Below are 15,511 nucleotides of genomic sequence, written 5' to 3'. Positions count from 1 at the left end.
GAACATGTTTAAATAACACTACCAGATGCAATCAACAAAATCCAGATTGCAGGAACTGATACAGGACTACTCTGTTTTATTTTTTATTCTTTTTAAGGTTTATTTATTTATTTATTTATTTTTGTTCTTTTTTTTTTAATATATGAAATTTATCATCAAATTGGTTTCCATACAACACCCAGTGCTCATCCCAACAGGTGCCCTCCTCAATACCCACCACCCACCCTCCCCTCCCACCCCCCATCAACCCTCAGTTTGCTCTGTTTTTAAGAAAAAAGATGGAACGCTTCATGAATTTATGTGTCATCCTTGCACAGGGGCCATGCTAACCTTCTCTGTATCATTCCAATTTTAGTATATGTGCTGCCGAAGCGAGCACAAGGTTTATTTATTTTTGAGAGACAGAGCGCGTGCAGGAGGAGCACAGAGAGAGGGAGACAGAGAATCCAAAGCAAGCTCCACGCTATCAGCGCAAAGCCTGATGCGGGGCTTGAACCCACGAACCATTAGATCATGACCTGAGCCAAAGTCGGACGCTAAACCGACTAAGCCACCCAGGCACCCCAACCCTGGCTTATTTTTTTTAACTACTTGCCTGCACCCGCTCTCTCTCCCCTTTATCCTTTGCAGGCTTCTCCTACAATAAATCTCTTACAATGGCGAGTTCTGTCTTGATGTCTGCTCTCAGAAGACCCAGACTGACACAGTACTTTGTTCATATACAGAATCAAGGATGAATTTGGGTCTAGAAGACCGAGCATGCGGGGAGGCTAAAGCATAATATCCAGCCCTGCTATCTGCCAATGTCTGTTTGTACGTAGTTTTGACCTGTTCAAGTACAATGTACCCTTACATTGTTGACATTCATCAAAGATTTAGGCATGCAACAAATCTTTGGAATCTGCTCACAAAGAAAGCGTCCATCCCGTGACATTTAAATAAATGCAAACCAAGGTCTGCAAACCTTGGTGCAATGTGTTTTCTGGGACAGAGCCAAAGGCGGATTCTGCTGCTGGTCATTTAAAAAAGGACGAAGGTGTTATTAAAAGCATGCTTGTGCACACATCTGTTCTTATGTCAAACTACCACTCTGTATTTAAAAGCAGAGAAAGGCAGATACGAAAAGGTTAATTTGTTCCCAGTTCACCTTAACCAATGGAACTATAAACCAATTAGAAAAAGACAGCCAGGGGTTTATTAGAATTAATCGCTAGCTCCTCTTCTAAAGCAAGGGACACCGACCCTCTGCGTGTTGCCTGCGGAGAGGCAGAGGTGGCTTTGACTTCCAGCAGCAGTGGGTCCCGTGGCGTCCTGTCGGTTTGGTGCTACGCATACAGATCAACTTCATGTGCCTTTCCTGTTACCCCTCCACAACCAGCCCTCGGGGTAGACTTCATTATCCCCATATTCTCTATGGGAAAGCCAAGTAACCAACAGGACCGCAACAAAGTCTCCTGAAAGGTGACTGGTTTTACTTCTCACACGCTCAGTTGGAGCCTGAATAAAATCCAATTTAATGTGTAACTCTAAATAAGCTTGGTGAATCGCCTTCTCGGCCTTTTGCCTAAGATCTAGTAAATAAGCTGGGTGAGTGGCTTAATAATACATAAGCACCCTTCGGGAAGCTAAATGGGGGGGGGGGGAAGCAGAGCCAGCTGAGCCAGGACAATGATCACACCAGCGACGAAAGTCATTTTGCAACTGGCCATTTAAGGCTACAAACAAAATTTAAAAACTGACCATTCCAATGGTGGCTTCTGCACTACAGGAAAATGGCTGGTCCTATCTCAGCAAGGAAAGTGTCAACTCTTAGTTTAAGAAATAAGGAAAATGTTCAAAACATTTTATAAGGATTTCAGAGGGGGGCAATGGTTTTAAAAAGGTCTTGGGAGTTTGAGGAGGGAAGACGTAAGTCACTGAGAAAAGTATGTCTTCTACGGTGCTGAATAAATGGGGTTCTGGTGTTTCGGTTTGTGTGTTTATTGTGAACAACACCCTGATGAGGAACTTCCACGACCACTGGAAGGTGAGAAAATACAGAATACGGAAAGATAAGCAAGGTGCCATTAAAAAAAAAAAAAGTTCTTTTTGAATAAGAACCAATAACTAAGTTTGAATAAATAACTCAGTCAAAAATAAAGCACAGGGAAATACTTGGGGTCCAGAAATGTAGCAACTGTGGCTGTTGATTTGAATGAAAAAAAATGAAGATGATGCCTGCTTCAAGATGTAAGTCTTAGATTCTACTCCTTAACTCTTGTTTTTTTAATTCGAGAGAGAGAGAGAGAGCACGCCTGCGAGTTGGGGAGGGGAAAATCTCAAGCAGGCTCCCCGCTCAGCACAGAGCCCAACGCGGAGCTTGATCCCATGACCTTGGGATCATGATGTGAGCGGAAATCAAGAGTTGGATGCTCAACCGATTGAGCCACCCAGGGATCTCCTTAGCTCTTTTTTTGTTCCTATTCTGTGTCTCACTGTGCATCCTACCCTCCATCACCACAGAACTCAATAATCACTTACAGGAAAAAAAAAATCAGATCACAACTACACAGATTAGCTTAAGGGCTTTGAGTTTATCTTTCAAAAACATTTATTGAGCTTTTTTTTTTTTTTTTTGGTAAATGGGATGACACTGTTAGAAACAAAGTGTTTTTAACTATTTTTTTATTTCTTTAGGTAACCTCTACACCCATGGGTCTCAAACTCACAACCCTGAGATCAAGAGTCACGTGTTCTACTGACTGAGCCAGCTGGAAGCCCCAGAAAAGAAAAGGTTTTTACGTCTGAAGGCAAGCCACCAAATACAGTATAGCTACTAGAAAATAGCTGCCATCTATCACCAGACAACGCGGTTACAATACCATTGACAATATTCCCCATGCTGTGCCTTTCAGCTCCGTGACTTACTCCTTCCTTAAAAAGATTTTATAATCAAGTATTTGTTATTTTCATATTTGTTATGAAAAGAGAAAATCTCATATTAAATCTATTTCATCTTGTTCTCAAGAAATATAGATTTGCCAGAGCTAAGAGCACTTTCATTCATTTCCCTATCATTTCATTGCCACATGGAATCTTGAGTGATAGAAGAGACTCGCCCCTGATCCAGCCCTCCAGCAACACACAGCCCCCACTCCCCCTGCCCGAGATAAGGAAAGGGTCTGATACCATGGTATGCTGCTAAGTGGTTAACAACCGTCTCTGGGCTGGGGAGAGGGAGGGGGCCACCTGATTTGAACCATTTGGGTTTCCCCAGTGTATAGACACTCCCATCATGTCTGATTTCAAACTACTTATTTCAAGCTACTAACGTAGGATCACCAAATGTGGAATGGGAAAGAGGCCTCTCCGGCCAGTAAAAGCTGGCTCCCACACACACTGTCAGAGCTAGAAACTCATGGCCTCAGATCAGAGAGGGGAGGGATAAAGTCAGGGAGAGGAGAGTGTCTGTTAAGTGTATGAGATTCATTGGGTTGTAAGGGATGAAGGGCCACCTTGGAAAGGTGTCCTAGACTCTCAGTTTCCCTAGTGTCGGAAGTCTATGGTTCTCCCCTGGTTCTTCCATGGAGGGAACGGTTCTTCCCTCCATTTGAAGGAAGAGGTCTAAGGGGCATTGGCAAAATCTACCATCCCTCACGCCTGCACAGACAGTTCTTTCTCTCCCCCATCTTGGCAAACCAAAATCCTTAGGCGCAAAAGAGCCCAGGACTCCCAAATGTCCTGTGGTTTTCCATGAGAGTACAGAGCCCCAAGAAGCTACATTCACAAAGAGTTTGGTAAGGACTTATCAAATAAATAAGGATCTGATCACTTTCTAAATGAAACAAAACAAAACCTGAACAACAGGAAAATCAGAGGATCAGGGCACAAGCAAATCTTTACCCACTTTGCACGCAAGTATTTTATTTTATTTTTAAATGTTTATTTTTTGAGAGACAGAGAGACAGAGTCCAAGTCGGGGAGGGGCAGAGAGAGGCACACAGAATCCGAAGCAGGCTTCAGGCTCTGAGGTGTCAGCACAGAGAGCCCCAGGCGGGGCTCAAACTCACGAAACACAAGATTGTGACCTGAGCTGAAGTCGGGCACTTAACTGACTGAGCCACCCAGGCGCCCCATGTGCTTAAGTATTTTAAATAGGAATGAGGACTTTAAAACAATTCCTGTTCTGATTTTTCTTCAATCGTTTGGGTTTTACACAACCCCAAATAAAATAGGTTAAAAGATGTATTAGAGAGGCTTAAAAAAAAAAAAAGAAAAGCAAGTCTGCTAAAAGCACCCCTCGTGTGAGAGTTCAAGCAATTGTTAATGCTGGTTATTAGATCTGGAGAGCCTGGGTGAGATGGTGTATGCAGCCAGCCCCTGCTACCATGGCAACCACAAACCAAGCTCCAGCTTCTTAAAGGCACTGCTGTGGAAACTGTGTTCCTACAGATTGTTCACTGCTTCCAATGTCCTGAGAAGCAGGACCTCCCCAGAGAAATGGTATAGGGATGATTTAACGCGCACAGCACCTGGAGCAGGAATTAAGAGTCTCTGCAATGAAGCCTTCAAAGACACGGTCCATGCCTCCTGGGATATAAATCTGTTACCGTGGAACCCTAGCTTCACACTTAACCCCTGCCTCTTCTAAATTTTTTTTTTTTTTTTTTTTTTTTTTTTTTTTTTTTTTTGAGAGAGACAGAGCATGAGCAGGGTAGGGGAAGAGAGAGGGCGGCACACAGAATCCAAAGCAGGCTCCAGGCTCTGAGCTGTCAGCACAGAGTCCGATGGGGGCTCAAACCTACGAACTGCAAGATCATGACCTGAGCTGAAGTCAGGCGCTTAACTGACTGAGCCACCCAGGCGCCTTACCCCTGCCTCTTCTAACCTCGCCAAGGGCCCTTCCCTTTACCTTCCTTCTTCAAGTACACTCATATGACTCTATTCTAGGAAAAAAAGAAATTCATCCATTTGATTCATGCCACCCTTTCCAGTTCAATTTCTGACTTTCCTTCCACAACAAATGATCTGGTGTCTCCACTCCTTCACTAGAAAAAACCTTGAAATGTAACGTATTCCTGATGAAAAATGTCCAGGGACCCCGTGTTCAATACAGGCAAGTGTTTTAAATTTCCTGCCACACTCTGTCCCTGTTAGCCTGTTTGATGTTTCTTCTTAGCGCCCAGCACCACCTGGCAGTAGACATACAGCGTTTAGGTCACCTGCCCTGGAATGAAACCCCCGAGAAAGTAGCGTCATTTAGGCATCTCGAGGGCAATACATCTAAAACAGGACACTTGGTATTTCCCCCACAACTCATTCCTCCCCTGGCCCTTTGCAACTTCGCAAATGCCACCACCATTTAGTCAGCTGCTCTGATCAAAACTCTCAAAGCCATTTCTGAGCCTTCTCTTTTTGTCATATACCTCATCCATTCAAGTGGCAAGTCCTGTTAGACGTAGCCTCAAAATATGCTCTGAATCTGCCTGCTACCGACTGCAACCACAGTCACCCTTGTCTAAGCCATGGTAGGCTTCGGCCTTCATCCGAGGCACCTGACCTCTCGCCCAGAGATCTGACTCCTAACGGGTGTGTTAGGACCTTCCTGAGAACAGAAATGTGTTCTACGTCTTCGCATTCCTAGAATAGACCCTGCCATGTTGCAGGTGCTCAAATGCTCGTTGCAAAGACCAGAACAACAACACACCAAGAAAACAAAACCATGCTCACTTGGATGAGGGCAACAGGGAAGTTTCTAAGGCTTAGATTATATTTATCTTGAGCAACCAAGAAAGACTGACAAAGATAGGGTCCCACATCATTTTAATGTTTATACCGAAATAAGTCAGCAGACTCCAAATACTAGGAGTACATTTTCTTTTTTACTTTTTGTTTATATTTTTTTAATGTTCATTCATTTTTGAGAGAGTGCGCGCATGTGGGGGGCGAGGCAGAGAGAGAGGGGGACGGAGAGATCATGACCTGAGCTGAAGTCGGACATTCAACCAACTGAGCCGCCCAGGAGCCCCATGAATATATTTTCTGGTCTCTGAACCAATATTGCACTTTTTAGCAACAGAGAACAGAGAATATCAGCATACACACAAACTTGTCCCTGATACATGTAACCATTTCTTTCTATCTATCCATCCCTCTATCCATCTGTATTTTGTGTTTCCTTTCCGAGAAATAATTCTCTGCTTTTGCAAATGCCAAATCTTCTAATCCCCTTGATAAGCTAAAGAGACAGTACTGTCTCAAATGATAAGTAGATGAAAGCTAACAATTAACTTCAATTTGCCCTGAATTCGACAGACGGATTGTCTAGACAGTCCTAATTTATTTGATAATTGTCCAGCATTCATCTTCCCTTTAGATAAATGGATCTCACCCGAGTTAGGGAATGCAATTATCCCTTAATTCATTACCCGCCCCATTCTTTCACTGAAACTTAAAAAATCCACACCAAAGACCCTCCACACTGCTGTCCTTAGATTCTGCACCCCGGGATGCACTGTGGTTTCAAGCAATAGTTTCCAAGATGTTTTATAGAACACTACTCTTCAAGACGCTCCAGGGAAAAGTATCAATGTTCCTGGATGTTGGGACAGGCCATTTCTCTTTCTGGGAAATGTGTGACACACACTGGCATATTAAAGACCCTAATAAGTCCTGCAGTGAAGAGACCTGTTTGACTCCGCATTTGTCCACCTTCTGCCTTTAAGACAACAACAACAACAACAACAACAACAACAACAACAACAACAAAACCCTATTGGGAAACACACTTTGGGAAAGCTGGTTTCATCTGTCAGAAGACTGTCCAAATATTTACAGTAATAAACTCCCCTGGGCAAGGACCCAGGTAAGCAATGCTTAGAACACAACAAGCTAAGCGTTTTGAAGCAAAACTTTAGTACAGCTATGGCTTATGCTCTGGTTCTCCTGGTTCTTCCTCTTAATTGCTAAAAGTGACATTTTTCTTCAACTTTCACATTCAACATCACCTAGGAATGTGAATAGTGTGTGTCCCATACAAAATTTTTTAAAGTTAACTTTCTATTATTCAGCAAGGTGATCTCTGGCCCAGAGAATTCTTACATAACCACACGTTTGGACTCTTGGACTGAAGGCTCCGAGGACAATAAAAAGTATAGTCAAACATCAGCTCACTGAAGCTTTAGAAGCAATGCTCCAAAGCAAGAAAACATAAATTTTGCTCACAGCACGTACTGAGCCACTCAATCGACAGATATGTATTGAATGAATGAATGAATGAATGAATGAATAAGTGAATGAACAAATACATGCAGGTGTGCCAAGAAAAAGGTCTTGAATTTAAGCCACCGTTCCCAGCAAACTCATTGAATCTGGAAATGGCCACCTTTAAAGGTTATCTTTAGTATGTCAACTATACTTCAATTAAAAAAAAAATGGGGGAGCCTGGATGGCTCAGTTGGTTAAGCATCTGACGGCTCAGGTCATGATCTCACGGTTTGTGAATTCAAGCCCCACACCGGGGTCTATGCTGACAGCTCGGAGCCTGGAGCCTGCTTCAAATTTTGCGTCTTCCCTTCTCTCTGTCCCCCCCATGCTCATACTCTGTCTCTCAATAATAAACAAATGTTAAAAAAAATTTTTTTTTAATGTTTTGGCACACCCGGCTGGCGGAGTCAGAGAAGCGTGCGATCTTGATCTTGGGGTTGTGGGTTTGAGCCCCATGTTGGGTGTAGAGATTACTTAAAGATAAAAATCTTCTAAAAAATGTTTTAAACACAAAAGAGGGGCGCCTGGGTGGCTCAGTCGGTTAAGCGGCCGACTTCAGCTCAGGTCGCGATCATGCAGTTCGTGGGTTCGAGCCCCGCGTCGGGCTCTGTGCTGACAGCTCGGAGCCTGGAGCCTGCTTCTGATTCTGGGTCTCCCTCTCTCTCTGCCCCTCCCTTGTTCATGCTCTGTGTCTCAACAGTAAATAAATGTTAAAAGAATAATAATAAATGTAAATGTTCATGAAGCAGTAACATGCCACGTAATATATTCTAAAATGTTAATTACAGTGAAACAATAGTCACAAAGTTTCAGAGCATCAAGCATTAAAGTAAAGCAATAGGAAAGTTCACTGCAGTTCTATGACTAGGCCTATAAGGCCAGCCCAGTGAAGTGGGGTATGGAAGCGGTACTGCCCTAGCAGTCGATATTTTAGGGGTCCAAGGTCGAGTTATGCCAGTAAGAATTTTGTGGCACTTGGTAGTTCATTTCATCCCTCTGAGCCTCGGTTTGGTCCCTGTGAGCCCTTACAGGCTGCAATTCTGTGACCCTTGAACATGGTTAATATGTAATAAACTCAACTCTCAAAGCTTATCGTCTGATTTTTATGTTCCTATTGACACTCTTACCTAATCAATTGATTAACTATTGCTATAAAGTGGGGTTTTATTTACTTTGGCTTAGCAGCAACTCCAAAAGGGCTTTGAAACAAGGCTCAGAGAAGTCATGGAGAAGGTGTGAATGAACATGTGTAAGGGAGCCCCAGACCCTGATTTTAGTGTAGGATATAGGGGCGCCTGGGGGGCTCAGTTGGTTGAGCAGCCGACATCGGCTCCGGTCATGATTTCACGGTCCGTGAGTTCGAGCCCCACGTTGGGCTGTCTGCTGGCAGCACAGGGCCTGCCTCGGATCCTCTGTCTCCCTCTCTCTCTGTCCCTCCCCTGTTTGTACTCTCTCAAAAATAAATAAAACGTTTAAAAATAATTTTTACAAAAATTTACCGTAGGATGTCAATATGAGAGATCATGCAAACCATTTCCAGAATACAACATGGAATTAAAAACAGGTTGAGGATGAGTCCAAAACAGAAAGCTGCAGAGACAGTTAGGAAAACTACTAATTTCTAAAAGAGATGCTGGAAGAGACATCACATATAACATAATCCAACTTACTCCAACCTCTAATTTTATATATGACAAAACCACAGTTTAAAGATTTTAAACTATGCCCTGGGGGTTCCTGGCTGACTCACTCAGTAGAGCGTGCGACTCGATCTCGGGGTCGTTGAGTTCGAACCCCACGCAGGGTGTAGAGATTACTTAAAATTTTTTCTTTAAATGTTAAAAAAATATATTTTAAGGTGCCCTAGTTCATAATGCTAAATGACAACATAATAAGGAACAGATCGTCAATGTGGCAATCTCAATTCCTGGCAAACCTGTATTTTTCACAATAAAGGAAAAAAGAAAAAAACAGTCCTAACGATCAACTTGTCTCAAACCTTACAAGAGTAAAAAACGTACCGAAACTTCTTTTGGCTGATCCTGTGCAGTTCTCATCACTCAGACAGAAAACGAAAGGGAGCTGTCATTATGAAATCTATCCATTTCATACGTGCAAGTGTAAGTGTTCAAATGGACGCTAATTGGATGTCTACACTCTTGCGAACCCCTGCATGTGATAGAAAACCACAACAGGACCTCAGGCTTTCTGGGTACACCTGTAAAATATGTGTATGTCACACCTGCACAAGAACGGTATGACCCATATTCGCCACTAACAGACTTCCGCATTTCCTACTTCAAAAAATCAGAACGCAAATTTTCTTGAATTCTTTGTTTAACATCAAAAAAGTGTCTAAAGTGAAAGCATCCTAGTGAATTTTTGAGGGGAAAAAATGCAAAAGAGAGGCAAAGAAGGGTCCAGAAATGCAGAAGAAAAATCAGCGCTCAGTTTGCGCTGAACCTCAGAGTATCTAAATAACTAAGGCGCCCAAAATAAGCCGCATTTTTATTTTTTTATTTTATTTATTTATTTATTTATTTATTTTTTTAAATTTATTTATTTATTTTTGGGACAGAGAGAGACAGAGCATGAACAGGGGAGGGGCAGAGAGAGAGGGAGACACAGACTCGGAAACAGGCTCCAGGCTCCGAGCCGTCAGCCCAGAGCCTGACGCGGGGCTCGAACTCACGGACCGCGAGATCGTGACCTGGCTGAAGTCGGACGCTTAACCGACTGCGCCACCCAGGCGCCCCAATAAGCCGCATTTTTAAAAATGTTTTTCTTAATCACTACAGAACCACAAGGATGTGCTGCCAAGTTCTGGGTTAAAATGGCAGAAATGCTCTCCACAGAACTGACTCTTCACGGCGATGTATTTCAGCAAGAAGGCAAATTGTGGTATGTCTCAGAGGATGGGAAGGACTCAATCCCTGCTGATTTTACATAACACAGAGTTCTGGGTGGCTAGTGCTCTCTATTCTTTTAAAACAATGGATTTTTTTAAATTTCTTTTTTTAATTTACATCCAAGTTAGTTAGCATATAGGGCAACAACGATTTCAGGAGTAGATTCCTTAGTGCCCCTTCCCCATTTGGCCCATCCCCCCTCCCACAACCCCTCCCGGAACCCTGTTTGTTCTCTGTATTTAAGAGTCTCTTACGTTTTGTCCCCCTTCCCTGTTTTTATATTAGTTTTGCTTCCCTTCCCTTATGTTCATCTGTTTTGTGTCTTAGACTCCTCATATGAGTGAAGTCATATGCTATTTGTCTTTCTCTGACTAATTTCACTTAGCATAATACCCTCTAGTTCCATCCACGTAGTTGCGAATGGCAAGATTTCAAAAATACAGGGAAGTTCCACTACTCAGACACTAGTTGGAAAGATCTCTTTCTACATGACACTTAAAAATTTCAACAAACATGCAGAAACTACCTACCCCGGACTATCCAGCGTTATCACTTGGAAACTTATCTCTCAAGGTCCCAAGACTTTGTTCGCATTCATGCCATTAACATTTCTCTCACTGTATGAATGTCAATTACGCTCTTCCTTGATTACTTCTAAAAAGAGGACCAGGCACCTTATGGGCAGAGAAACTACTTACTCATCATCATTCCTCTTTCCCCGTGATCTTGCCATCGCCTGGCATATGGAATAGAGGCTCCCAAAGGGCTTGGAGGAGTCCAGGCACACAAGGACTTGCTTTGAGGGGCAGAGCATTCCCCTTCCCTAGACGTGTTCAAAGCTACAGCCAGACCATCGCTAAGGGGATGCCGTCAAGAGGATTAAAATCTTAGGGGATTGGACTGGACTGCCTTTCCAAAAACCCTTTGGCCCAAAGACTCTGAAGTAGACACTGTCCCCTGGAGATGGGCTTTTTTTGTTTGTTTTTTTCTTTTCCTTTTTTCTTCCCCTTAAAGAGAGCCAACTCAGAAATGCTCAGTTCAGGGCAGATTTTTAAATCTTACCCTGCTTCGTTTCTGCCATCTGCTCTCTCTCTGTCAGCTCCTGAGTAAAAACTAGCATCTATAGTCAAGGACTGAATTGCCATAGTTAAAATGACATCAAGAGGGTCGCCTGGGTGGCTCTGTCGGTTAAGTGGCCGACTCTTCATTTCGGCTCAGGTCATGATCTCACGGTCCGTGAGTTCGAGTCCCACATCAGGCTCCGCGCTGATGGCGCAAAGGCTGCTTGGGATTCTCTCTCCCCCTCTCTCTGCCCCTCCACCACTCACATGCTCTTTGTCTCAAAATAAAAAAATAAACTTGAAAAAAAATGACATCAAGAAATACACATAGAGACAGAAAATGAGTGTAGATTGTTAGAGAGGACAAGCACTAATAGAGAGAGAAAAATCAAGGCCAGCCAGGGTGGTCAAGGAAAGGGTCATGAATCAGGTGACGAAGAATGGATAGGATGTAGGCAGTGAGAGAGAAGCACTTCCATGTTAAGAAACACAAAAACAAAGCTCAACTCCATGCTGGGGGCAGTGGGAAATGCTACTTGTCCAACAAAGTGGGGCCAGATAATTGGGGATGCACTGGGGAGTTTGAGAGGCTGGGAGTAGACCAGGGAAGGTCTTGAGCAGAAGACCAAGGTGATGAAAGAAGTGTTTTAAAAAAAAGCAAGTCTGGAGGCGCCTGGAGGGCTCCATCGGTCAAACGGCAGACTCTTGATTTCGGCTCAGGTCGTGATCTCATGGGTTCAAGCTCCCACATCGGGCTCCACGCTGATGGTATGAAGCCCACTTGGGGTCCTCTTTCTCTCCATCTCTCTGGCCCTCCCCCGCTCATGCTCTCTCTGTCTCTCTCAAAAATAAATAAATTAAAAAAAAATCAAGTCTGGTTACGGAATGAATAAGCCACAGGGATGAAAGGCAGAGTATAATGAATATAGTCCATGGTACCGTAATGGCAACGTAATGGGGCAGATGGTAGCTACACTTGGGGTGAGCACAGTGTGAAGTACATACAGACTTGTTGAATCACCAGGTTGTACACCTGAAACAAATGTAACATTGTGGGTCAACTCCGCTCAAGTTAAAAAAAAAAAATCAACTCTGGGAGAACACTGCAGGATGGACATGAAAGGAAAACCTAAAGTAAAGGGTGGCCACTGGAAAGACGGTCGTAACTTGGAGAGCTGAAGGCGTCCAGGGTCTATTCTGGGGATGGGGGGGGGGGGGAGTCACTGGGAATGGAGAAGAGGAAGAGCCCAAATAAGGAACTGAAGGTGGAGCCAAGAAGTGAGGGAGACAAGCTGGGCTGGGACGGCAAGGAGGCTTTTGGACGTGATGAATACAAAGTAAGAAGAGGACACTCAAGTGTGAAATATCCAGCAGCAGATAAGCTGTAGAACAGGAGCTGAGAGAACGAAACAGACCCCAATTAGAGACTTAAGAGCATTCTATAGATAAATCTGAAGTCCTAGAATGAGAAAGAGAAGGGAGAGAGTGCATAAGAGCCCAAAAGTGACCAACAACGGAGACTCGGGGCCATTTCAAAACTAGAAGTTCACAAGAATATGGGCACATGAAAGGAACAGAAAAGGAGCGATCAGTGTGGGATAAAAAATTCAGGATCCAAGTGTCACAAAATGAAAGGAGTTTCAAGAAGGACTTGGTGACAGATGATGGATGACACATAAGGGCCGGAGCATGCTAAATGTACCATTATATTGCTTACAAATGGGCAGGTGGGTTTTCCCATCTCCACTAGTGACATAGTAGATACAATTATGTAATTGATTAGTGGACAGAAAAAGGGGTTTTGTGGCTATAAGACATGCTCTGTTTTATGTTGTTTTTTTTTTAATGACAAAAGAGAGCTATATTAAGATCCTGTCATTCTGTTACTATAGATTGATTTTGAGGAATGTCATGTGGAATTTGTACTCTTCTGGGAGCTGCTTTGTTACAGATGCTAAGTATTAAGTATTGGCCATGTATTGTAAGTGTGTGAGTAGCATATTAAAGCGTGCAAGTCCTGACAAAAGCTGTAAGAAATATCCCAAAGCATTTAAAAACTGATAGAGGGATTATTAAGTAACTCATGGGATTTTGCCAGGCCCACACAAAGATTATGCTTCTGGTATCTCAAGAGCTCTTGGGAAGTAATGCCTCTCACCTCCTCATGAAATACCCAGTCTGCGTGCAGGGTTTATCCTGAACCAGACTTGCACCTCCTTTTATTTTAGTTGTGAACCACCTGGGAAGCCACCAGAGCCGGAATGCAATGTCTCTGGCCAGTTTTGGTGTTAAAAATCACTCAAATCCGGGGCACCTGGGTGGTTCAGTGGGTTGAGCGTCTGTGGCTCAGGCCATGATTTCGCGGTTCATGAGTTCGAGCCCTGCACGGGGCTCACGGCTGTCAGGGCAGTGCCCACTTCAGATCATCTGTTCCCTTCTCCCTGTCCCTCCCCTGCTTGCACTCTCTGAATGACACAAAGAAATTAACAGTCACTAGTGACTACAGACAGATCCAGGTTTTGAGGGGCCTGAAGCTTATATTACTTGCATGCTTTTTTCTAAGAAAAAAAGAATGCCACGTTACCAACCCAAGACTCAGTATGAAGCTATTTATTCGGAATGAGAGCCAGAAGGCACCTGCAGCTGTAAGGCCATAAAGCATGAGGGTCACCACCTACACGGTAAGTCCACCTCTGCTCAAGACCACCTACTGGGAGTAAGGTGCGGACAGGGAGAAAGCAGGTAATCAGGCAGAGGGAAAATGAAACACAAAATGCTCCTTAAGGAATACTGGAGCACAGAACAAGAAAAGGACAAAGATAAAATACCAGAAAGAAGTTCGAAGTGCAAAATCAATGGGAGATGGGAGATGGGAGAAGAGAGAGAAATAATCAATTTACAAGGCCACACTATCAGAATATTTATTTCCTAGTGATCACCAATCACATTGTTTCTAGGAGGCTTGCATAGGAGCACTAGGTTTTTGGAAACAACCGTTCTCTTCATTGCAGGCACTCAGCGAGTGTTTGTTGAATGAACGAATGAATGAATGAATGGAAACAAGAGAAATATAGTTCTTTTTCTTACTCGCCACCAGGGTCTGCTTTCCTCCGATGCTCCAACATACATGCATGGTTTTTTTTGGCACTGGCTGGAGTTGTCAAAGCAGCAGCTCAGGCCACCCTCTTCTCTGGTGTTTCAGACTGTTGATCCTCAACAGACCAAGTCAAAAGCTATCTCCACCCAAAATTAATTTGTAAGCATGTTCAGAGTCTCCCCAAAAGAATTATACACAAAAATGGCTACTGTGGGGCTACCAGACTTACTCCCTTCCACCTTCTTTCTCCCTCTTCCTATATCAAATTCTGCAGATACATTTCAGAAATTAACACCTTCCCGCTCCTGGGCAGATTCACGCGGGATTTTAGCTAGGGCTGAAACACAATTCCTAAATTTCAAATATTTTACCAATTATGACAGCCTAAGTGACAATTTAATATATCAATCATGATGAGATTTCCAGGAGAATACTGGCAAGCCTCATGCACCACTCGGTCAGCTGCAAAATCAAGACAGGACCGGGCGAGCCCAGGCTCACCAGTTCCACACAGGACAAGATTCAGATGGTGGGAGTGCTTATAAAAGACACAATCAGCCTCTGCTTCAGAAAAGGATTCCCTTTGGGCAATAAATGCCCTACACCTTCCTGCAAGCTCTAAGAAATGGTGGGAGTTAGGTTCAACCTAAAAGCCCATCCTCTTCTTAAAAAAGAAATATTGGGGCGCCTGGGTGGCTCAGTCGGTTAGGTGTCGGACTTTGGCTGGGTCATGATCTCGGGGTTTGTGGGGCTCCAGGGTTCCAGCCCCAGGTAGGGCTCTATGCTGACAGCTGGGAGCGTGAAGCCCCCTTTCGGATTCTGTGTCTCCTTCTCTCTCTGCCCCTCCCCCACTGGCACTCTGTCACTCTCTCTCCCCTTCAAAATAAACATTAAAAAAAAATTTTTTTTTAAATGTTTACTAAACGATTCTTCCTTCCTCTTCACTCACCAAATTTTCTAAAGAAAAGTGCTTGGAGAAGAGTAGAACTGGAATAACACTATTACTACCTCCATAGTACAAAAATCCGAACACTGGTATCCTGTTTAGGGCAAAGGACATGAAATGAGTGAATCAAAGCAGCCGTCACTTCAGGGATTAGAAGTAAAGGTCTTAACTAGAAAAAAAAAAAAAAAAAAAAAAGATTTCGCCACTTTCTGGCTAAGTGATTTGACCTCTGGAAAGTTACTGAAAAGTCTCC

At 43.5% G+C, this 15,511-nt stretch overlaps 1 protein-coding gene and 1 non-coding gene across 3 annotated transcripts in view; both read right to left on the bottom strand.

Annotated features, from left to right (window-relative positions):
- The window catches only part of MAOA (monoamine oxidase A), a 73,078-nt gene that overhangs the window by 55,040 nt on the left and 2,527 nt on the right, over positions 1 to 15,511 (bottom strand). The window contains exon 1 of one of the 2 annotated variants that reach the window (XM_058714822.1): positions 10,853 to 10,877. The exons of the other annotated variant lie outside the window; for it this stretch is intronic. Coding sequence (XP_058570805.1) covers positions 10,853 to 10,862 — 10 coding nt within the window. The 5' untranslated portion in view covers positions 10,863 to 10,877. Of the gene's footprint in view, positions 1 to 10,852; positions 10,878 to 15,511 lie in introns of those variants that run through there. 2 annotated transcript variants of the gene reach the window in all.
- LOC131503255 (U6 spliceosomal RNA) lies at positions 273 to 379 on the bottom strand. The gene has a single exon (XR_009257360.1). It is a non-coding gene; the product is annotated as a U6 spliceosomal RNA (small nuclear RNA).

The sequence above is a fragment of the Neofelis nebulosa genome, chromosome X (assembly GCF_028018385.1).
Source record: "Neofelis nebulosa isolate mNeoNeb1 chromosome X, mNeoNeb1.pri, whole genome shotgun sequence".
Lineage (NCBI taxonomy): Eukaryota > Metazoa > Chordata > Mammalia > Carnivora > Felidae > Neofelis > Neofelis nebulosa.
This window is presented reverse-complemented; position numbering and strand designations above follow the sequence as displayed.